This window comes from Poecilia mexicana, unplaced genomic scaffold (assembly GCF_051168715.1).
Source record: "Poecilia mexicana isolate PSO_F unplaced genomic scaffold, ASM5116871v1 scaffold_3, whole genome shotgun sequence".
Classification (NCBI taxonomy): Eukaryota; Metazoa; Chordata; class Actinopteri; order Cyprinodontiformes; family Poeciliidae; genus Poecilia; species Poecilia mexicana.
Genome location: NW_028263372.1, coordinates 22,386,355 through 22,410,432, shown reverse-complemented (window position 1 = coordinate 22,410,432; position 24,078 = coordinate 22,386,355). Strand labels below are relative to the sequence as shown.

General features: G+C 37.1%; 1 protein-coding gene across 2 annotated transcripts in view; it reads right to left on the bottom strand.

Moving 5' to 3' along the window:
• Window positions 1–9,641, bottom strand: part of LOC106924102 (heterogeneous nuclear ribonucleoprotein C) — a 46,682-nt gene extending 37,041 nt beyond the window's left edge. Inside the window, exons 1-2 of one of the 2 annotated variants that reach the window (XM_014997634.2) lie at window positions 9,060–9,641; window positions 1,480–1,555 (exon numbers count right to left, since the gene is read on the bottom strand). In XM_014997634.2, the coding sequence (XP_014853120.1) occupies window positions 1,480–1,553 (74 nt within the window). In that variant the 5' untranslated portion in view covers window positions 1,554–1,555; window positions 9,060–9,641. Of the gene's footprint in view, window positions 1–1,479; window positions 1,556–7,545; window positions 7,783–9,059 lie in introns of those variants that run through there. The other variant, XM_014997633.2, reaches the window with a different exon arrangement.
• Between the last annotated feature and the right edge of the window lie 14,437 nt (window positions 9,642–24,078).

The following is a 24,078-nucleotide window of genomic DNA, read 5'->3' as shown; positions in this document are numbered from 1 at the left end:
AACTTTAGGTACGACTGTGACTGCCGCACACACAGCAGTCCCATCTCCACAAACAATTATTGCTCTCAAAAAAGTATTAATATGCTTCTTTAGGACACCAATCACATAACGAAGTGTGATTTGTATCACTTGAACATAGTCACTGCAGTTAATAATATTTTCAAATTTATTGATATTTATTGATCTCAATTACAACAGAAAACGGTAAAGCTAACAATCCTAACACTGCGGACAATTTGTATTTTTTTTAAACATTAATTGGAAGTTATCATAACGATAAATCAAACATATTATGATAAATAATATCATCATTATGATAAATTTCATAAGAAATTTATCACAATAAATGATAAATGATATGACAATTGCCCATCCCCCATGCACTTTAGGTGTTAATTTTCTCACGTTCATGCCAGTGTGCAACATCTATCACAAAATTTCCAAAACAAAAACATACATGTCAAGATAGGAAACAGAGCAACAGCAGCTAAAGAAAAAAAAAAAAACAGTGCTGCTGTTTCTCCCCAGACAGCTGTAGCTTGTTCTTTCATTGACTTCCTTTACTATTTTCTGGAAGTAATTAACCTTTTTAGCACACAGTCAAAGTGCAATGACTTCAGGATCAGGGCACATCTTGCCAAACAAACAAACAAAATAGAACAAAATAAAAAAACTCAGTTGTTGTTTCGGCTTCTTGAGCAAAAAGCTACAGGTATGTACCACAAACTGGGTCTTTAATAATCTCACATTAGGAAGCACTTCCAAAAATTTGGAAGGCAGTGTTTGCATGTGGATGAGAGTTGAGTGAAGAATGGTTTACTTTGCAAAAAAGAAAAGAAAAACATTCAATGTGGCTTCTTTAGGGGCTTTTAGGAACTCAACGAATATGAGAAATAAGAAACAGCATGTGGACTTCCAGAAAACACACCAGACAAAAAACACAAATGAGGCCAGTAGCAGAACACGAGTCAATAAATGAGAATCTACTCCAGCTTGAGACTGATGCTGCAGACACTAAAACCAGTAGTATCTTTATGTTTTGTTCTTGTTAGAAAGTATAAACAAACTCAATAAGCCAATGCAAAGTCATCTCTCTCCTGCGCCCTACCCTCTGATTCGAAGCACAGAGCCCGTCTAGCTCCACAGTGCTGCATTGACCTGCCGGCAATAGGCAGCAATCAGCTCCAATCACACGTGTGCGTTGCATCAACAAATAATTTAAAACACTGAATGATGGAAACCGCACCTCTGGCACAAATCAATAGACGATGAAACACACAGCAGGTATGAAGCTAATAACGAATAATGCTGCATTTATTGGAAAGCTGAGATGCAGCAGAGTTGCAGATAAAGGGCTGCAGCAAATAACACAACACATCATTATCTTTGAGAGTGTGAGGGAATTAGAGTGTCTGCACAAGTCTGCGTGTGTGTGTGTGTGTGCTCGTGTGTGTGTGTGAATAGGTGGCTCATACTCACCCATAAGTGGTGTTGCTGGCCCTCTTACTAGCTGCCCTGGAGCGACTCGACTTCAACTCTCCACTCATGCTCATGTCTGCATGAAAGAGCAACCAATTAACTTTGTGCTGATGGAGTCAAGAGCAACAAAGCTAATAAACAAAGTGGACAAAACAAACAACAGGAGGAATGTTCAGATTAACGAGAAAGAATTCATTCTGCACCAAGTTGGTTTTATCTGCACAGGAAAGGACTTGTTCCATTGTACTTGTGGTCTCAATTCAGCATTGACTGGTTTCTGGTATCTGTCTTTCTTTCCCTTTTTATTTATTTCTTTCTTTCCTTTTTTTCTTTGGCTCCCCATTAGTTGCAGTTCCCTGCATCTACTCTTCCTGGGGTCCAAACATTCAACATAAACAATTGAAGATACATAATATACATAGGTCACATAACAAATAAAAAATTAACTACAAAAATAAACAAATACAAATACAATAGATGCCACAGATCAAAACAAATGAGAGAGAAATTTTAAAACGAGTTAGTTTCGAAACAGCTAATATTTGATTTCTATGATTTAAAGTTATTTATAGAGGCCATTGTAGTGCTGTGTGATCAGAGTATTCTCAGGCTATATGGAGCCAACAGTGCTGGATTATCTTACACCTAATTCTGATGTTCATCAAGGCTCATTGCACACTTAGGACTCTAGGCACAAATAGGTTTCCACTAACGACCAGGCAATAATTTTTCGATATAAAATTGAAGGTGCTGCTGTGATTACCTTATTCAAATTGCATTAAGATGACCTTTTTTCCCAAAATTACACGTTTTATCACTAGTAGGCACAACATCTGAAATGGCTCTAAATTGAAAATCAACTGAGTTTTCATACATCATTGCAAAGTGATGAAATGTATTATTGCAACACAAAATTGTCTGGATGAACCACACACTAACGTTCCACTATACACTTTCTAAATTACTTTTTGGTATTTCTTCTTGATAAAATCAGGGAGGTTATTATGCATAAAAGCTTAAATAAAAAAAAAAATAAAATGAACAAATATTTAGTTAATAAAGCTCTGCAAATGTAAAAGGAAAATAAATTCCATGAAGTCTTTTGAGCGCCATTTTTTTATTTTTATTTTTTGCAAAGGCCCATTTTTGTCACAAGGTTCCTTGGTGGAACTTTTTTCTGGGGTGGATTATGGTCATAAAAATACAGTCATTGTGCCATAATGCAGTAAAGGTTACCGTTAACAAGCTTAAAAAATACAAAGCAAAATGATATTCTGTAAAAGATCTACAACTAAAGTAGCTCCCTCTAATCATGTCTAATAATATTAGTTTTACATTAAAAAAAAATGTTAACATAAAATTCATAATCAATGTTATAAAATAGAAGAAGCAACAACTAAAGTGTTGTAAATTTAAGTTTAAAGTTGTGTAATTGATAGTGTTATAGTTTTACTGCGGGTCGTTGTACTGAGTCTCAAATTCTCCTGCTGCTCTATTTTTGTCTATAGTTTGCAAGGTGACTTCAAACATCAGCCACCGTATGGCTTTGTTTCCGCCATCCTTCCTGCATACATATCTTTACATGTGTTCTCACTAGACAATTAATCATGGATCACCTTGATTACAGTGTCTGCCAACAGTTCAGTGTTTGCACTGTGGTTTTGGGTGTTGATTTGCCCAAAGAGAGGCATAAAAAGGCAGAAAGGCAAAGGGGGGGAAAAATGAAGAAGGAGTCCGGCTTGACACGGACAGATGGGTGTTGAATGGAGTGTGACTGGGCCAGCTGCACATACACTCACACAGTATGACTGTCAAATGGCTGGGAGCTACAATTAATTAAGTATGGGTCTGAATGTGTGAAAGGAAAATTAGACATGTGTACGCGCCTTTGCCTCCGACAGTTTGTGGCCCAACAGCGACCTGTTGGAGAGCTTCTCTGCAGCCGGCAGTTTCTCTGCTGGTGGGCAGCTTGCCCCCACTGCAGACAGCTAAACTATGTCTCTTCTAGGACCAGGCACTCAAGCACATCCTACTGGTTAGTTAAAAACACTGTTCAAAGAACAAATATTTGAAATATGGCCAAATACACGAGTACAAAAATCCAAAATATATGAGCAATCAAAACAAACATAGACATGCATATTTTAACTCTGTGTATTTCATCCTGCACAGGAAAATCACCTTCCTCCAAAAATCAGGCTTGGAAAACAAAACTTTCTGATGTTTTATGATGCATTTACTTAGAAACGTGAAGACGGTGTGATTGACTGCATGATGAAGCCATTAAACAGGACAAGATACCAGGATGCTGCAGAGAACAGTTGTCTCTCTCAACGGGAGCAAAACCTCAGGTGGTAATCAGCGTGCCTATTCGTAAACACAATCCTGCACGCCATAATTAGCATCACCAGAGCAGACTTCACATATAAGACACACAGACAGGCACACATATAAGTTGTTTTTCCCCAAAGTTATGTTGGTGACACAGGGATAAATAAGCTAAATGGTCTTTGCCTCTTTTATTGCAACTCAAATAAAGAGACAGCACAAAAGATGTAATTCTGTCAGTGGATGTTTTGTTCGTTGCCTGGTTTTTATTAATGAACTTACAGTCTACACTAAATTCTCACTATTTCTAGTGTGTGTTGATTTAAAGAAGAATTAAAAGGACGATAGCAGGGATCGATTCATGTTTTTACAGAAAACATACCAAGTACATGTTGACAAAGTGGAGAGGAAAAGAGAAAAAAAAATGCACTTTTTTTGGCCCTTTAATTCTGAGGGTAGCAGAGTAAACAAAGAAACAGAAAACGTATAAATCATGAAATGTATTGATCGCATAGTTTATGTCTGGAAGATCAATAAAATTGCTTTCTATAATAAAAATGGCACAACCTTAGAGCTCCATCAAAACCTTATAATCCTACACATGGATTTTATGGTTGGATTTAACGTTCCAAAAGAAAATCTTCCTTTTGATGACGATGATAGTTATTCATGGCCCTGATCAAAAGTGTTTGTACTTTTTCACCTTTGCTTCAGTACAACCACAGACTTCAGCATATTTTTATACAGTAGTGGATTACTATGAAGTGGAGGGGAAAAGAAAAACAGTCAAATAAAAATCTGAAAAAGTACACCGTGCATATGTTTTCAGCCTCTTACCTCTAATACCCTGAAATAAAGTTGAGTTCAACCATTTGCCTTCAAAAGTCCAAATGGTAAATGGCTTGTGCTTACATAGTGTTTTATCAAGTCAGTAGACTCCAAAGCACTTCACACTTTAATCAGTCATTCATGTACACACTGGTGGTGAGCAATATTCCAGCCTCAATTGCTTATTGCTCAACATAAATGTGTTTTTATTAAAAACACATTCCTTCTGCATTAAAATTGCTACTTTCAATATCCTATTGTCAGTATACTAGTTTGTGGTTTTAACGTGTCAAAATGTAAAAACTCCAGGAAGTAGTGATCACTATGGCAGGTCATAAGAACTTTGTAAAATAGGTCACTAACAACTTCAGGGCAATGCTTTGGTGATAATATTTTAGAAACAGAGATAAAACTGACATAACTATAATCTGATGTTTAAGGTTAGTTGATAAAACTGGATTAAATGACACACAGAGGTCACATTCAATCATCCATAATGAATTATAAATCCTCTGCTACAGTTTACAGCCTGTCACTTTGCTTTATGGCAGGCCTGGAGCCAGACTGATCCCTCATGCAGGCACAAAGTCAAAACTGACCTAATCTTACTGGAAACAAAATCTAAACATTTTTGCTGAGATTTTTCTTATTCAAAATCTCAGCAGTTTCTCCAAAAGACAGTCACCAAGCAGCTAAATTCTCCACCACTCTCATAAATTATTATTAAAGCAAGCTGCTAAATGTATGTAGAAATCTGGAACTTGAAGTTGGACATTTTTTGGAGGAGGGATAATGTTCCAGTCAGATAAAAAAGTGCTAGGGTAGCTTCACTCGCTCATTCCTATTTCTGACATTTTTAAGCAGCAACTAAAATCCCATCTTAAATTCTCTATCAATTTAATTTAGTTCAACTTTGATGTCATTTCAGCAGATATTTCACATGTTTGAGAATATGACAGCTACTCAGATAATTGAAAATAAAATATCTTTAAAAAAGCAGTACTTATGTTTAATCCACATCTCTTCAAAAACCCACATCCAAGTCAATTAGTTGACATGGTACATTTATTATCAAGTGGTTTTAGTTAATGCCCATTGAGATCTTTTTAACTTTTTGTCTGCCTGTTCTCTAGAGCTGCTGAATCGTGCTTAGGATTGAGGCGAGGATGAAGACACCCCTAGCAGAATCTCAACAAGAAGCGGTGCACCCCTATGGACAGGTCACCAGTCTATTACTGGGCCAACAAACACAAGACAAACAAGCAGGCACACACACCTACACACTAACACCTCAGGATGGCTTGGAGCTGCCAATTAGCCTAACATCGTTGGTTCTGGACAACAGATGTAGGCCTGATACCAGGAGAGAACCCCAGCATTCACATGAAGGACATTCAGACTCTTTACAGAAAGGTCCTACTGGCATGTGAAACGCCAACCCATATGACTCACCATCAGAACCACTCTTTGAATCAATCACTTTTTGTCATTTTGGTGTTTTTTCATGTTCTTCTGCATTTTTTCATGGACTTTTTAGATCTGATTCCAAGTATTGCTCATTTTCTTGATCTGAACAACATGTAATTACAAATAGAGAAGTCCAAAGTGTTTTCTGATATGTTTAAATGTAGATGACGATATGTTTAAATGATTGTGCAAAACCCTTATTTTCTTTTTTGCATGTATTTTACTCCACCAATATGTTAATTTAATCGGTTCATCAACATATTGTGTTATTTTGTTGTTGTTGTAACAATACAGTGTGCTGTTTTGGAGATTGTAGAAGCAAGACGATAGTTTGTTTATTGTTTGCAACTGCTGCAAAGTCGATCTATTATTCTGTAGTCTGGTTGTCTACATTTAAACATGGTTTCACAGCATTCACGCTTCTTGCTGACTTGAGCTACTCCATATCCTCTTGCAATGCTACGGACCTGATCAGGCTTTGCGTCAAGAGCCAGCTATAAAAAATTAAGTTTCCATACTCATGGCTTTGCAGTGCATCTACAGGCAGTAATGTCAATATGTGGTATTCATCTGAGACAAAAGAAAGATAGAGAAAGGATAAAGAAGGTTTATGTGTCATGTGGAGGAAAAAGCTGTCAGATTTAGAGAAATAGAAACAAAAACATTAATATTGTGCAGGATATCCAGAGGTGTTCAATGTTGAGCTAAGCCACCAACGCTCATCTCGAAAAATATCAGATACAGCCAAATATGAATCTCTGTTTCACTGTTAAGTCTGTCAGACTGCACTGAACTTGCCTCAACCTTCTAAACCCCCCCCCCCAAAAAAAAAAAAAAAACAGCTTTTGTGAGAAGACTGTGGTGTCTGCATTCGCTTCAAAGTAAGTAGAGCTGCTGCTCCTGCATGCCGGGGGAAAGTAATCTTACTAAGGGTTGATTTTAAGGGTGACATTCACTTTACAGCAGAACAACAGACAAAAATGCAGGTTTGTTCCTTCACTAAAGAGTGGGGGCATGACAAAATTAGGCTGACAGAGGTTTTGATCCCACAAGTCTTCACAGTCTGAGACCAGGATCTGACCTTGGTAGTGTTAGAAATAGTTACACTTCAACTATTTCTCACCCATGATGTAAAGTAAAGGAACATAAAACAACTGTCTCAGTGCAAAATAAGTTAAGCAAGGCTTTATATTTTACTAGCAGATTTCTCCAAAATTAATCTGTCTGTGCGTGTTCTGAACATGCAACAAGAATAATAAAAATAAAAAGAATAATCATAAGGCAGAAATATTTTATGAAGAAATAACAGGGGTAACAAAAACTACAAGCTAAATGGACTACAGTGCTGAGGGAGACGTAGAGAAAATTTCAAAAAGCACACCGCACCATGCAAACATTCACTAACGCATGCACAGAGATAAAGAGGTCTGACTGCATACTCACATCTTGGACTGAACAGGGTCATATCAGGGAAGCAAAGCAAGGAAAAGGAGAGTGGAGGAACAAGCCAATTTCTTTGCTTCCGTCTCGAAACTCTTCTTATGTTTTAGCTGTTGGTGTGTGTGTGTCTGTGCGTGTGTTTGTGATCAAGATACTGTTTGGCTGGCTGCTGTGGTACTACTGAGTCAGTGACAAACCAGACAGAGAAGCTCCAGTGGGTTGTACCAAATGTCATCATGTGGCAGGGGTGGACAGTGGCGCACTGGGCTGCTCCATAAAAGAAACAGGGAAGAGGTTTGGATGAGGGTGCAGCTGGTTCCCTCTCTGCAACAAGACCTCAGTTTTTAGTAATTCCAGTCTGGCGAAGAGGACGCTGCAGCCGCATGGGTGACTATGTGTGTATCTTAATGGAGCGTCTGGTTAAAACTCTAAAAAAAGCATCTAACATTCTTATTTGTTTGTAAATTAGGGATTAACTAAGCACATCTTTATAAAGTTAGCAGAAAAAGTGGTTTATTTCTAGTATCATAATGTCAGATAAAAGCCAATGAACTATTCATCAAAACAGACACTAATCAGTTATTTTTTCAAAATAATTATACAAGATTCCCTTTTTTTTAACATGCATCACATTGTCTATGCTCATTTTAGGTGTGCTGATCTAGTCTTACTCTTTAGGATGTTTAATCTTTCTTTCTCCTGAGGAAGGGCTTTCATGTAGGTTTAATTAGCTTTTTTTAAACAGCCAACCCAGGGCAATGGCTGGCTGCAAGCCAAACCTTAATCTTAGTCAACTCTAAAAAAAGATTATTACCTCTTTTCACACCACACTTAACCCAGAAACAATTACATTATTAAACTGTTAACCCCTCAGTAACCGACTTCTCAGAGAAGTGAGACGCAGCTGAATTTCATGGGAGTCGTCAGATAGCGTGGAAAATGTAAGAAAATAGGGTGATCTGGTTATATGATTAAATAAAGAGCTGCATGCAGCCCAAAATGTTCAGCTTTGGTGTCATCAGAGCATTTTCTTCCACCAAAATTAGAAATAAGTTTGTTTTTATTCTTCATTTCTTATTCTCTAATAGATTTTTAGTTTACATTTACAGTACTTTTGGCAGTATTTAGTTTTTCAGTTACATTTTAAAAATAAATGTAATAGGATAAATAACATACATCAAAGCATTTCTGATTCTGGATCCAATTTTTTTTGCAAGAAGGAAAACTTGAAAAAACCTAGAAAGATAGTTGTATGTTTTAAAGACGATGTTTGCATTTTAAATATTTTGGCAGAGTTATAACTTAATGCAAACGAAATGCATCACTTTAACCATGTGTCTTTGTTTAGGCCTGTGAAAATGTGGAATTTGAGTTGATGGCTGAATGAAAACCATCAGGAAACACTGGCTAGGCTATATATTGAGTAGCTCCATGTTTGGCTAGTTAGCCGTGCTGCTACGCTACACTCTTCTAAACAACTAAGGCAACAAGTAATTTTCTCACATTAGGATCAGTACCTCTGCTCCAGCCACGTTTTCCTTCGCCTTCTTTTCTCTTTTTTTTATTTTTTCTTCATTTGGCAACAGACCAGGGAGTTTGGGACGTTTCAACATGATGACTTTTGACGTTACTTGCGTTACAAAACTCACCCACCCAGAGCACAACTGCCTGAACAGCGCGTGGAGAGGTGCAGTGCAGGAACAAACCAACTAGTAGAGAAGGAGGGGGGACTTAAGCAGAGTATTATTATTTGTAGATATAATATTTAATATTTTTTGCTATGCAGATAAATTAGTTAAGATTTTTTTAAATTATTAAATTGTATTATTACGTGTTAGCTTAAAAAAATAATAAAAGGTTTTTTTCTTTTCTTCTCTGTTTTTATGGCGCTCCCCAAACTCCTGGCGATCTTAGCATTTGCCTATACTGTCTAAGCCACGGACAGTCCCTGTGCCGTGTCCACTTTTGGTCGTGAAACTACAGCTTGTGGTTTTCATTTCGCTATAGCTTCTTCTTTTAAGTCTTCAGTAAGGTCAGAGTCATATTTATAGTTGTTTCATCCACAGATTCTCTACTTGAGACTTGGATTTCAGTTTCAAATGGTCACATGCCAGTTTAAGCGGACATCCGGGTCTTGGTAAGTTTTTAGCCATGTTATTCTTTCCACTTTCAGGTGAAGAATAAACAACTTCACCTGTTTATTGGTGAATTTTATCCCAAGCTTTGGGATAAAATTATCCCAAATGCTTGGGGATAAGCTTTGGGATAATTTTATAACATGGCTATCCTTGCTTTAACTTTCTTCACAACTTTTTTCTGACCGGCCTGTTTTGGTTCCTGTTTGTTCTCTAATGCTCTCTTACAAACTTTAGATGCATTTATAGAACAGCTGAATTTAAAAGGAGATTTTATGACAGGTCAGTGGGCTTTATTTATCAACCACGTGACTTCCGCAGATAGTTTGTTAGACTGGGTTTTATTTAGGCATATCAGACTAAAGGGAGTAAATAAAACAGAGTATCTGATACAGAGCTATTTAAAACCAGTATAATTACAGACACAATGAAAGATTTGGAAAAAATGGTTTGTTTCTGACGGGGCATTAGAAATCTGAATATAATAAAATGGACAGTCTTTGGCTGACAGTGTAATTCTTCCTGACCTGACTTTAAAAATTCATAGCACGCTTTTCAGATTTTTATTAGTATTGAAAGTATAAAATTTGATCCACTTCATAATAATTTGCTTCTTTGTGTTTGTCGACATACCCCAATATATTATTTACCTTTCCTAGACTGTTTAGAATGATCAAACTGCAGTCATCTTAGAGGGGGAAGATTCTCTGTTTCTTTCATCTTTATCAACACCTAATTTGCTAGGCATAATGAACGCTCATGTTGCTTTCATTATTTTGTTTTCAGAAGAAAACAAAAAAAAGTGCTTGCTTTTTTTTTTTTTTTTTACTTAAATAATACCTTAGTGGAGCAGTGGATGATGAAACAGAAGTATGAACGTTGAGTTTCTTTCTCAGTCATAGTTTTCTAATCCATCAATGTCAACCCCAAAGCTTTCTGAGCAGCATTTAATGACAGATTTAATTCATAGTTTCACTTATTGATTCTGATTGATAACATTCAGCATCTCTATGAGGAAGTAAATAAATCTCACATCAGGTTTACATGTATTTACAGGTACATCAGGTATTTTCAAATTCAATTCAAATTCAAAAATACTTTATTGATCCCAAGGAGAAATTAAATTAAACTTAGGTCTATACGTTATCCAAGATTATTATGCAATTTACTTTATATAAGATGTGGTTGCTCGTTTAACCAACCTATATGCAAAATGAAATCTATAGCAACTGTTTGTACCTTTGTTTCTTTTGTATAAGATCAGTATCACAGTAAAGCATCGATGTTTGTGGTCTTTTCCATTTCTGAGGGAAATAAGTGACTCTAGCTTCAAAGTGCACAACTATACTTACCAAGTTGGTGTGTATTTGCATCTCTTCCTGAATGTTTCTGCTGAGAAGGTGGGTTATTTTAGCCTCTTCCTCTTTGTAAGTTACAGAGCTGCCCGCTGAGGTGTAAAATGATGCTATTACAGCAGTGAGAGAGAGCCAAAACAGTAAAGTTTTGAACACGTATAACTGAATAATGAGCTGAGACTCTCTACAGCGGTCCATAAAGTTAAGGAGGAACTGCAGCTCTGGGTTTAGTTTCTTCACTGGGTCTCTGCTGAAAGCTCCCATCTTTTTGTCTTTCCACTGTGTGCAAATGAGATTAGGTGTTAGGGCAGGTTCATGCCTAATTGCAAGTTCAAGCTTCTCAACCACTAAAATACTTAAGTGTCTCTGAGCAAGACACAGAACCCTGAGAGGCTCCATCACGATAGGTTTGTTGAGGGAATAGGCCATAACTCAATGCACTAAATATGAAATTGCCAGGATGTGTAATAGTATAATAAACTGCATGATGAAATGTTAATTACAGTTCTTGAGTAATAGTAGCAACTATAGAAAAATATATCAATTGCAGGCTCTTTAAGAGTCGGCGTGGATCTCTCTGAAAGATGTTTATAGAGCTATAAAAAGACCAGTTCTTGTTCTCCTGTTAATTCATATGAAGCTACAAGCTACAATAGACGTTCTCTCTTTTTGGGTGCTAACATCAAGGCAGGCAGGGAAGACCTATAACGAATAAAAATCAGTGTTTGGTGAAGTATCACTGTGTTCTGACATGATAATCTTCTTTTTAAATGCACCGCTGCACTCTCCGCCCCCATCCCCCACCATGGAGGACAGCAGACAGCTCATACATTATCATCGAGTGCCTTTTCTCTTTCGCTCACCTTCTTTCTCTGTGTCACACCCACCGACGTGCCCCTCTGCCATCCCTCCTGCGCTTTTTTAAGCTTGAGTTTCTCAGAGTGAAAACCTCATTATATTCTTCTGCCGGACCTGCAAACTCAATCGGACAGAAGGTTAGAGAGCCCCTGCTCTCGTCACAGTAATAGGGTTTGTGTTTGTATACGTGTATGAAAAGTTGCAAAGGAACCAAAGAGAGCACTGTGAATGTGACGGTATCCACAATGAGCTCATTTATTTGCTTATTCAATTAACCGACAGTCGCACCGGACTTGTTTTTGGATACAACGTTTGATTGAAAAAAGCTTTTTGCTCTCTTTCTCGTTTCGGCTGGCCAACTGGATTTTATGATTTAGTTCAAATGACCTTTTAGTGTATTGGCTCTATAAAACTATTTATAGTGGTTTCTTAAAATGATTAATGTTTCATCTTATTTTATAAAATGTTGTTGAACCTTTGTTGTTTAAATTAATATCAACATTACTGTGACTGAGGTCACTGTTGATGCTCACAGAAAGACTTAATGCTTTTATGCACAAGTGGGGGTCATCTCATGATATCTCCATTTTCAGGTAACAGGGAACCTGTAATATTAACATCACACAAATTACTTTGTATGTTTAAGATTTGAAGTGATCCAAAATGCAAATTAGATCTCAAAGAAAAGCAGAAATTGGCAGCCAGTAAATTCCAATCAGTGCGTCTCTAGATTATTTCTAATCATGAACTCAGAGTCCATCTTGGTTCTGTGGTACTTAAACGTGCCAGTATCTTCTGGTTTGAGCCCAGCTTTGGATGTGTCTGCTTTTCTATGCAGAGTCTTTTAGACGCAGTCCACACACATGTGTGTGATGTGTTAAACAAACAAAAATGAAAAGCACAGCAGGTTTTTTTAGTGGGCAATCCAATTTTTGTTGGATATTCTCTAAAGAGTAATTAGGCAGAGCATTCAATTATTGTCTGAGAAACTGAGAATCTGAATCTCTGTTAACTTTTTTTATTGCCTGCTCTTTCATTACATCTTGCATGGAAACAGACAAAGCAGCGAGTGAGGGTGAACTGCGTTGCATTCTCAAACAGCCCCATTCATCATCCTCCACAGCCCTATCTTCTCGCGTCAGGGCTAGCCTTTTGGCTGCCCATCAGTGACAAGAAAAAAAATCCATCTTAAATATGCAAACATGTATACTTGAGCCTGAAAGGGTGATAGAAATAAGAACAGACAGAGACACGTGAAAACACCGAAGACAAAAATGCCACAGGGAGAGTATAAAAGCCAGTGAAAATAACACCACGGATATCAAGTTTTAATATTAAGTACCAGGAAGGATACTGTTCCTCCAAACTGATCCTGCTATGCACCAAAATGAAGAGGGCTTTTTGTACCATTTTCATAAGAAATTGATTGATCAAAATATCAATTTAATTTCATATATCATTTCATAAGCATAAAGGTGGATGCTTAATAGTGTACCTGTCTCTGTGTTGAAAAGTCTCTTAATGCTTAAAAACAAAGAGGCTACAATTTATTTATTTAAAGTGGGGTATTATGTATTTTATTTTTCAGGCACATTGTGCCATGTTGTAGCACAATCAAGTAACTATGTTACCTTTAGGTGAAGTATTGGTGCTGCAATAAAAAGAAATGTCACAAACATAAATTTATGAGCGTTCTGGGTTAAGATAAGTAAAGAAAGTAGCTTTTCTCTGATTTGGATGGATCCATCTCTTCCTTTAGATGTGCTCTTTGATTTTAGAAGATAAAACCTGAGATTAGCATCTGTTACATCTCTTTAGGTCCACGCATCGCCTCTCTTCTCACAACAAGCCACAAAGAAACATCCGCCATCGAGGTGCTCAGCTGTGGGGTAGTGAGCGTCCTCACACCCAGTTGATTACTCTCTCCTCAAGCAACTCTGGACTGGGACAAAGTCCAGCTCCTCTTTAGTACTTAAAATGACATCATGCTGCAACAGGTCAATAATAACTGTCTGTCATTCACTGAAATTGTCAACTGACCCGTCCCCTGAAGCCAATTTGCCGTAATGGACCTGACAATGTGCCAGAGTCCCCAGAATAACAGGGAAGCTCAAACTCGTCCAACACATTAAGTTGGCAGTTCTTCAGGGAGAAACTAATGCAGCATCCCCTGCTGGCTCTTTATTGCTTATTGTTTGTAACCATTATTTGTGTGGATAAAAGTTATTTTTTATAACTTAACATAAATTTGAATACATGTATAAGATCCATACTATACAGTATTTCACTTGAATGGCACACTTGTAGATAATCAAGTCAAGGGGGAGTATTCAGTATTATGAATATAATTTCAATCCCCTGATCTTGTTTTAATTTAATCAAGTTACACAGCATCAACCAATGTCTTATTATTGGTCAGAAAGGTGAATAAAACCACAACATAAACTGACTGTAAAAGACGATGAGACTGCGTCAGATCACTAAACTGAATCGCCCTTGAGGGACTGGAGTGCTATGATGTTGTATTTTGGAGTTTAGACTGATTTGTGTCTCTGCATCTGATTTTACTTGCTGGTCTCGTCCTATGATTGTCTTCACTGTTTCCATCAGTGTCTCGTCTGTGTCTCTGAGTATTTATGGTCCTGTCTTCCCTTCTGCCTTTGTTAGCTTGGCTCTTCATCTTGCTTCAATTGGCTCACCAGCTCTTCCACCCTTTTAACCTTGTCTTTTCCTTGAATTATCGCTGGATTTTAGTTACTTGCCTCTGTTTCCCAAAGATTGTTTAAACATATGATTGTCTAAGTTATTTAATTCCTTCTCCGGCACCACAGACTTGTAACTTGATATAATTAGGTCCTTTGGTTTTTGCTCCTTATCAGTAATTATTCTTTTAGCACAAGTTGTAAAGAGATGCATAATCTGAATCTTATGTTTCCCTTTATGCACAGAATGCAATGCACTGGAAAGCAAGAGTTTATTCCCCAGAGATCTTGTCACAACTCACTGCTGACAAATGTTGCATTCTGATATCCAGCCTCTGCAAGTGAGAAACCATAGCATACCCATGAAACTTGTGAAACACTTGGGGAACATAAACATAGCACAAATGTGTATGTTTGTGCTATGTGCTAACAGGTCTTGATACTCAATTCCAGCTCTTGATACTCAATTCCAATATTTAGCTAAAGTACAATTTTTTTGCATGGTCATTCATGGTACTAATTAAACCGCAATCAGACTTCTCTATAAATGGTTTACGACTCCAAAGCGACCCGCATTCGCAGAAGAAGAATGTAGATGTCACAGCAGTGCCCTGTTTACGGAAGTAACAAAGGATGCCTCCATTTATGGATCAATTTTAAAATAGTTGTCACAAGATCTTAACAAGATAAAGGAAGCTAAAACAAAACCTCTTTCCATTGATTAAATTCCATTGATTAGCTTCATCCAATACTAAATCGCTTTATTTTCATGCTTCCACCATTGTTTGTGTCCAATGTATATCTGGCTTTTTCTGGTGCAGAACTATGATGTATAAATCTTAGTTTTTGGGGTGGGGAAGGCTAGAATTGGGCCATTCAGATTTCCATGAAAAACTTGGATGTCAGTCACTTAAGGGCAAAAAATCTGATCTTGGTCACATTTGCCTGCTATGAACTTAGACAAGGCAGCTTGCCTATTAGGTGTAAACTGCTTAATACATGTAAGTTAGAAACCTGGTATCCAGTGCTACTAGATGTTTGGCTTCACCTTTTGAAATCCTCTACAAAGGTTTCAGACTATCCTGTGTGTTGGCTGGATGCTTAATGCTCTGCTGTCCTGCTGTGAATAAAATAAATACCACGTTCCATTTACGGTACATCTGGTGTTTTCCAGACCGATTGAGATGTAAGTAGACAAGCCTGATAAAGACCCGTCTCACAACACCTGGTTTTTGCCCATTAAAACATATGATGTCATAGGCAGGACAACAAACAGAACTTTACCACATTTTTCTTAAATTTCAGATGCATTCGCAATGACTTGACATGTTATTCAGACATCAACATCTGAGTTGCGCTTTTGTGGACTTATTTCTATCAAGAAAGGTGAAGCTGTTTACAGAATGTATTTATGTAATTGCGTACAAGTACTTTTGCTGCTGGCGGCGAGTCACGCCAGGTCAGTGAGCGATCCTTCAATTTGTTTGGGGATGCACTGCATTTAGACAGCCAAGCTAATACAGATACAAGTGCCTCAGGCATCTTCAATTGATTTATGTGCAATCACATGCTTCCTGCTGTCTGCAGGAAACCAGTCTGATCATCTTGGTGCCAGGTTTGAATGGGTCCCTGGTAATGTTTGACACTACATTTCTTTGTAATTAGGTTACCTAACAACATTTTGCAAGCTATGATCCTTCTGTTGATTAAATTCAGGTCAGGGAAAACAGTAATTATGTCACGGTTTTATTTGTGCTTAGACACACTACAAATGGAGTGTGTAACTCTGATGCTATTGTTTTAGTGCTTGTAGTGGTTATTATAACAATTGGCAATCACAATCCTAAGCTTTGGAGGCATTAAAATACCATATCTGAGCTCCTCATTAGATTTAGTAGAACCAAGTAGGTTAGTTGAAGTCTCTGGTAGGTATAACAGTCATTACAGATAAGTTGCAGGTTAGGATTTTTGAGGCTAACCTGCATGAATGTCTTTAAAAGATAAGAGTGTCTGTGCAAGCATGCGTTGGTGTTTTGTTTACATTATGAATATATTATGCAGATACTAAGGGCAGAAATAGCATTCACTTATCTGCCGGTTTGAAAAATAGTTTTCGTTTTCGACTTTGCATTTGCAACATAATTACATATTAAAAGCAGCAAACAACGAAGCTGCCAGAGTTCAAACTAAAGGCCTCAAATGGAGGGCACAAGAGAAAGGCCTGGTGTTTGAAGAAGAAAAGATGAGATTTCTTCTTGCAAGCTGATTCTGAATCATGCAAGTTAAAGCTCGCAAGCAAACACTGGGATCAACCTTGGGAGACACTGAGGTGAACAACAATCTAAAAGTAAACACCATGAAAATGGCAAGGGGAACATAACGTACACAAAAACAATTATTTGAAATGGCTTGTGCCATATTTGCTGTTCCAGGTGGAATGTTAAGGAACAAAGCAGAATCAATGTGGTCCTTTTATTTCTGATAAAGAGTTGGCAGTTCAGAGTGCTGTGGTTTGCAGAATCAAAAATAGAGAAACAAAGAGAAATGCAGCATATGCACCGTTTCCTTGTGTGATTGCGTTTTTTTTTTCATAAGAATCAAAGTCTCACTTGTTCTGTGTTTTTCCACAAGGTGCAAATCAGGCCATTTTGCTGACATCCAGTCCACTAATATCACAAAAAAGAATGCAGAGAGAATCATAATTATGTGAATGTTTCACATTTTGTATTACCACACAAACAGCTCTTTTCTGCGCTATGACATATCTTGTTAATTTGGTTTTATCTATGTTGCCTTGTAACATGTCACGTGCTGCTTGGTAATCAGTTACGATGACGAGTAAACCTTTAAGAGATGTACAGCTACTTACCTTTCAAAACTATTATTAGCTCTCTGTTTATCTATGAAGAAAACATCATAATGTAGTTCAATGGCAGATCCTCGTTAGTCAATATTTCTGAGAAAACTTTTGTTTTTTATATTGCCTGTATTATACTACATGCTGGTTATAAACTCATAACTTTGTACTTTGTAAAATGCATTTTTTTTCTGTTTTGGAGAAGAGCCTTTTGTTTTCTAGAAGTATGTTAATAATGTCTGTACAATTTAATGTCTGCATCACACTGTTCTAATGATATAATAAATTGTACTTAATATAATCTGGGTTCTCTTAAAGTGTCTTTCTGTGACTTTGTTGTAAGCCTGTTATATTAGCTAGGCTGAACTCATTTAGATTTATAATCTGATGCATTTAGACCTATAAACATAGAAATGTTACTCAAATATCATGTATCAGATGATGCAACTTGTCAAGAATCAAAAAAAAAGTTTGCATCATGTTTGGTTTAGAGCAACTGTAATGACACAAGCGCTACTATTCATTAATAAATTATTGTCCCTCATTGATATGAGCTGCTTGTATTAAACCTAACAACCTCCATTTCTGAATATTTCCTCTTTGCCTTCAAATTATCATCATCTAACCGATTTTCCACTGATGCTGAGCTGCAGCTCCGGCAGATTATCCTTTCTCAAAGCACGGCTCCTTTTCATCCTCTTCAGCACCTCTCATCCACTGAGCCATTCAACAAATGATACACCCCTCACTCAGTTAGGGTGCACCACTCTTTGAAGTTAATGAGTCAATACAATCAGTCTTTTCGCTTTTAATTAGAAAACAGTCAGAATGATTACATTTTTAATTGAAGCTGTCATTTTTAATTAAGATATGACATCCTTGAGAAGCCGCTCTCCATTCTCAACCCTCCATACATTTGTTTATCAAGAGTCTTGTTATAATGTTCCACCCTTTCTGCCTCCTGGTCTTCCTACTCTTTTTCTCCCACTCTCTTGCTGTCTGGGATCCAACTCACTGCTGGAAACAATATTTCTGTTGTAAGGAACATCTTTTGCTTTCATTGTGGGATATATTTTCAGTCTTATCTTATTCTGATCAGTTTATTCTCTAGTTTCCCAGCGCGGCTGTTCCCGCTCTTTTTCCCATTACTATCCCATTGTAGCCCAGGGCTTCATTCATAGCAGATTTGGTTTGTTTGACTGCCTGTTGAAGCAACATTAATGTAATTGTCTACAAAGCAATCGCTTAAACAAGAGAAACAGAGATTTGCAGACAGTCTAGAAAAGTAATTAGGAGAAATGTTTAGTTTGTGATGCAATTCTTACAAATGTTCTTATGTGTTGTTTTCTGCAGAGAGCAGTCTGCAGACTGGATGTTTCACAAAGCCAACACAGAAATAGAATAATTGGAGACATGTCCTTCTGGTCAGTAGGCATTGCTTTCTCTTCTAAAACTGACTAGCCATTAAGAAAACACAAAGGTTAAAGTAAATCACTTTTTTCTTGCTTGCTTCAGAAATGCCACATACATTTAATTCACTCAACCATGATCTCTTCACCCTGCTCAGCCAGTTGTGATTTATGACCTCGTAAAAACATATTTACAGCTTTAGGAATGGAAAACAGCAAATGTTTTCTTTGTTTTTATGCAAAGCAGAAAACATTTTCCCCGACTGCAAAAAAAGATGCACTCATAATGTGAATGTGTGTGCTAGGACTGAGAACGGACTGGATCCAATAGGTTAAACAGTGCAGAAAACTATACTCACTCTTGCAACCCAGTGGCTTTTACAGCCAAACCCCAAATTTCTTTTAGGTCTTACAGTCTGACAATTTTAGATAATCCCTACTCAAATGTCTAAATTTATTTATTGATTGTTAAATGTAACAAACATTTAGCGTCGACATTTAATCTCTTATCCAAAATGTGTCTTTAGCTTGAATGTTACTGTCGATACAATTACACTTTTAGGACGTTGAAGATCCCTGATAGGGTTCTTAAAGTCACGTGAGTCTTTGACTCACTCGGTTATTTGACATTAATTGCTCTGTTACTGACATTAACAGCTTGTTAGTGTGATTGCTTTCCTACAATTTAAAAACTTGACTCTACCAACTCAAATTCATAATTAAACAAGCCTTCTGAATGCGAAGCAAGACAAGGAGACAATTTGCCTTCTGTTTATGCACTAAGGGTTGCTATGTCTGATATTATTAAGAAGCTACACCAGTAATTTGAATATGGGTTATCCTAGTCTTTGTCTCTCATACATGAAAACATCACCCTTGCCCCCCAAATTTAATTTTACTAAATTCAAAACAAGATGGGTCCCAAAGACCACTCGTTCAATTTCACAGACCAAAAATAACCATGAACTTCAATTTAAATGGATTTTGCTACATGTTGGATTGTCTGACACAAGATTGTTGGTGTTTTGGAGAAAACTACTTTTAGCAAAACCAAAGGCTTAAACATGAAGAAAACCAGCCTTCTGAATAAACCTGCACTAAAATCTTTTGACTGGGCTGACTGTCTAGTCAGGTACTGGATTGAGCTGTTGGGTCAACTAGAGGGAATCAATGGCCGTCCATGTGAGCTACAATGGTGTTTCGCCTGCCTGTAGTTCCTATAGCCATTCTTTTCCCATTCTTTTCATGTCACTAATTTTCACACAGAAGGAGTTAACTATAAATCTGTTGGCATTCTTCTTCTTCCACTACCCTGTAACAATGTAATAAACTGGAAAAAAAGTTTCTGATTTTTTAGTATTTGAACTGCCAGTCACTGATTAGAGCCAATCACTGCAGAATTTGTGAATCCCAATCACTGGCTGACTGACTAATTTCTATGGAGGCATATTTGTTTCTTGATTAACGCAATCAAAGAAAAGAGCTGTCCTATAAAATAGATTTAAGAAGAAAACTATACAAAATTGATCTGATGCTGAATAGTTTTAGCTTTTTTGTCAACAAAATAACATTTTAAAACTGGTTAAAATAAAACTCTTCTAAAAGGGGCTATTCCTAATTCATTTATTTACAACCAGTTAAAGCTGCAAAACAATGGCTATTGGTAATATAAAGAGAAGACAGATTATTTCACTTATAATGTGGAAAAATGTGCTGTTAAAAGTGAAATAATCTGCTTGTGGAAATAATTTAATTTTTTACCAATATCAAGATGTTATTTACCTAAAACAAGCTCATCATTTTTGCTAAAAAGTTACTTGTAAGTCAGTTTTGACTTTTTTCAAATGTACTGATAAATTTTCAGTTTAGACCAAAAATACGTGGTAAGATTTAGTTTTTGCAGTGTTCCTCCCAGCAGCAAACAAATCCCTGCTGCTATTTGCAGAATTTTTCTTGTTCTGGTTTTATTTTTCTTTATCGTGTCCTGTCCAGCAGTGTAGCAGTCAGAATTGTTGTCTGAATGCCAAAGAGAAGCTGAACAGATTTACTTTCACGAGTGGAGCATTACGCTTTCACTGTATTACCATCCAGCAGCCGCAGTGCAGGAGCCTCAGCGATGAGTCCACTAAGTTTATATATACTTTAACTTTCTGTATTTTAACTTATCTTTGTTATGCTGCTGGTACACCTGGATTTCTGATATTGCTGTTTCATTTCTATTTTATTGTATTCTAAATTAAATCTGACAAATGAAGTTTTTTCTGGATTTATATATCACAAATATTTGGGAGGAGTGATGTTTCAGAAATATCATTGCTATTAAAATGATTGACATGCCTATTTTTTTTCTCAATGAACAATAGTTTGAACTGCTAAATGTTTATCAGTCATAGACTGAAAAGTCCAACTCAGCTTGCTGTCAGTGTTAGTTTGGACAAAAGTTTATAGAAACTCGGAGTTCAGGAGGTCGTTCTGAGATTGGCAGTCAGTAATGGCCTCTAATGGGTCTGGGGTTCTGGATGTCGGCTGGTTCCACACATCACTCGGTGAGGTGTAGCAAAGTGTGAAATGCAAACAACTCCACCCCCAGCCTGTCTCATCACTGGAGCTGCTTTCACTTTTCAAGCATTTAACCATTTCTTTGAAGAAAAGAGCAATTTGCATTTAGAGTTTTACCAAGCAACATTGAAACGTACTGCTTATTATGACTTTCTGGATCTCAAAATTGATTTAACCCCGAGGAAATTAGTATATGTTTGTCTCGTCTTAGGAGATGCTCACTTGTTGAAGGCATTCAGAAAGAGCATTAAAACATTACTAAGAAAAAACAATGAGTGGAACTTAGTTTGTTTTCTGACTGAATCTAAAAGAGCTTTTGAAAGGTCAAATCTGTGTGCGCTGCACCACTAAGGGGAACTAGGAAAAATGTCCCTTCTGTGCTATGAGAGTGTGCTGGTTTACAAAAACAATAAGGTCAAAAACACAGAGAATTTTTCTTCCATCAGTGCTGACTGACAGTCATGTCAGTCAACACTGATCTAAATCGAAAGCAGTAAGAAAACCACATAATATTAACATCTCACATAGATTTTTCTTTTACACAAGAAATGTACTATTCCTTATATACACGCTTATTTTTTGACGTGTGTACAATTCACATTCCATTAAAACCGCAGGATTTACAAGGACATACAGTAAGTGCGGGGTGCAGAGTTTTTTGTTTTTTTTCCCTGCGGTGTAAAAGCTTGGTTGTGTAAATACAGTAATTATCAGTCATTATATCTGCACCCTGCGCCTCCATGCCTCAAACATGCATGACTTTGTCTGCACCTCTCTGCCTCCTTCCTCTCTCCTTTTCCTCTGCTGAACCTTGAGGAGTGGCTGGCTGTGGCTCTTTGCAGTCCATTTCCTAGTGAGGAGGCTCTCAAGTGCAGCCCGAGCCATTATTTGCCTGCACAATGCTGTATTCTCATTAACTCTTATCAAAGTTCATCTTGCATCCAAATGCTGTGGGAAGCTCAACACTGACTGCTCTGAAAATAGAAAATAAGAGGGAGGAAAAGAGAGAGAGAGGGGGGGGAGGAAATGGTGTAGATAAAAGAAGGGCGAATAATTGTTTAACAGTGATTGAGGATGAGCGTAGTCATTGCAGTCCTTTGACTGCATTGAGATTAAACTGCTTTGATGCATATTTTTCATGTTTTCTGTAAACAAGTAGATGCTTTTGTCCTTATGATTTTTGTTTTCTAAATCTAAAAAGCATTTAGAGAAGACTTAATTAAAAGCAAAACAAAAAACATTTTTGATAGAATTCAGAATCTTTATTAAATCTTGCTCTCATAATAGAAAGTCCTTGTGTTATTTACTTTCAGTACTGCAGTGAAAAAGAAATGCAAAAGCTGGGGCAGAAAGCGAATAAATAGGAAATGTGAACGCTCTGTTCCACTTCTGGTAAACAGTCGCTGAATAAAGACATGAGATGAGTGCTGAGTGCGGTCCCTCCTTGATTTGTAAAGATGATTAGAAACCCACACGGTAATTCTGTCTGTTATTTACCCCTCCTTATAAAAATAAACGGTTACTCCTCCGCTTGTATCATCAGATCCCCACAGTACAGCTGGAGCTCCTCATTCAGATGTAAAGAGCGATAATTGGAGGCTGATTGCAGATAGATGAGGACTTTCATCTAAACCCCGGTTTTATAATATCACATGTGAATTGGAGATTTCTGAGGGACGGGACTTGAGATCTACTGCTTTATTTTCCCATTTGTGGAAAGGACACTAAAAATGTGAAAAAGAAACCTGCTTATTTTATCTCAAATAACACCGTGTTAAAGTTAACATCTTAATAATAACATACGTTGAGATTGTGTTGTTTTGATCAAAACCCTGATTTAATCTCAGGTGGAAACTCCTGTTCATAGAACCGAATTTAGATTTTCATGGTCAAATTAGCTGCTTTTGTGGAAAATATGTATTGTAATGTTACAAAAATCATGGGAATCGTGCAATATTAGATAAAAGCTGAACAGTTCCACAGCAAATATTAAGAAAAACCCACAAAGAAAAAAAAAAAAATGTTTGTTTGGTTATGTTCAGACCCTGTAGTTCACAATTAATTTTTACGTTTAAAATCAAGCAACATTTTGAAGAAGGCAAAAGATACTTGACTGTAAAAACTCAGGGACATATGCACATGTGATGCATATTTCCCTATCATTCCCTTTTTGATTTTACGTTTCACCGACCTTTTTTATCTTTATTGTTTAAAGATATTCAAATTTCTCAGTAATTAACAGATTTATGTCAAATATTCACATAGAGACACACACCATCTTGTAGCTACATGTATTTTGAGGACTGATATTAAAACCGGGGCATATTTAAGACTTTTTCAGGCCAATAGGATTATTACATTTAAGGCTTAGTATGACCGTCCAAGACCTCACATAAACCCTGCTCGAGGTAAACGTGTCATTAAAGAGCACTGTTGCCCTTTGTAGAGATTTTTTTTGGCAGTAACACTTTTTAAAGCAAATTAATTTGGTCGAATGTCTTTTTTTAAACTTGTGGGTCACTTAGCTGGGCAGCACATGTTCACAGCTCAACCGAGCAAACACTCTGTGGACCTTTCACCCGCTGTCGGGACTCTGCTTCAGCCGGCAGATAAATACCCAGAGGAGACTGTCTAATTCCCTAAATGCCTCCAAAAAATGCA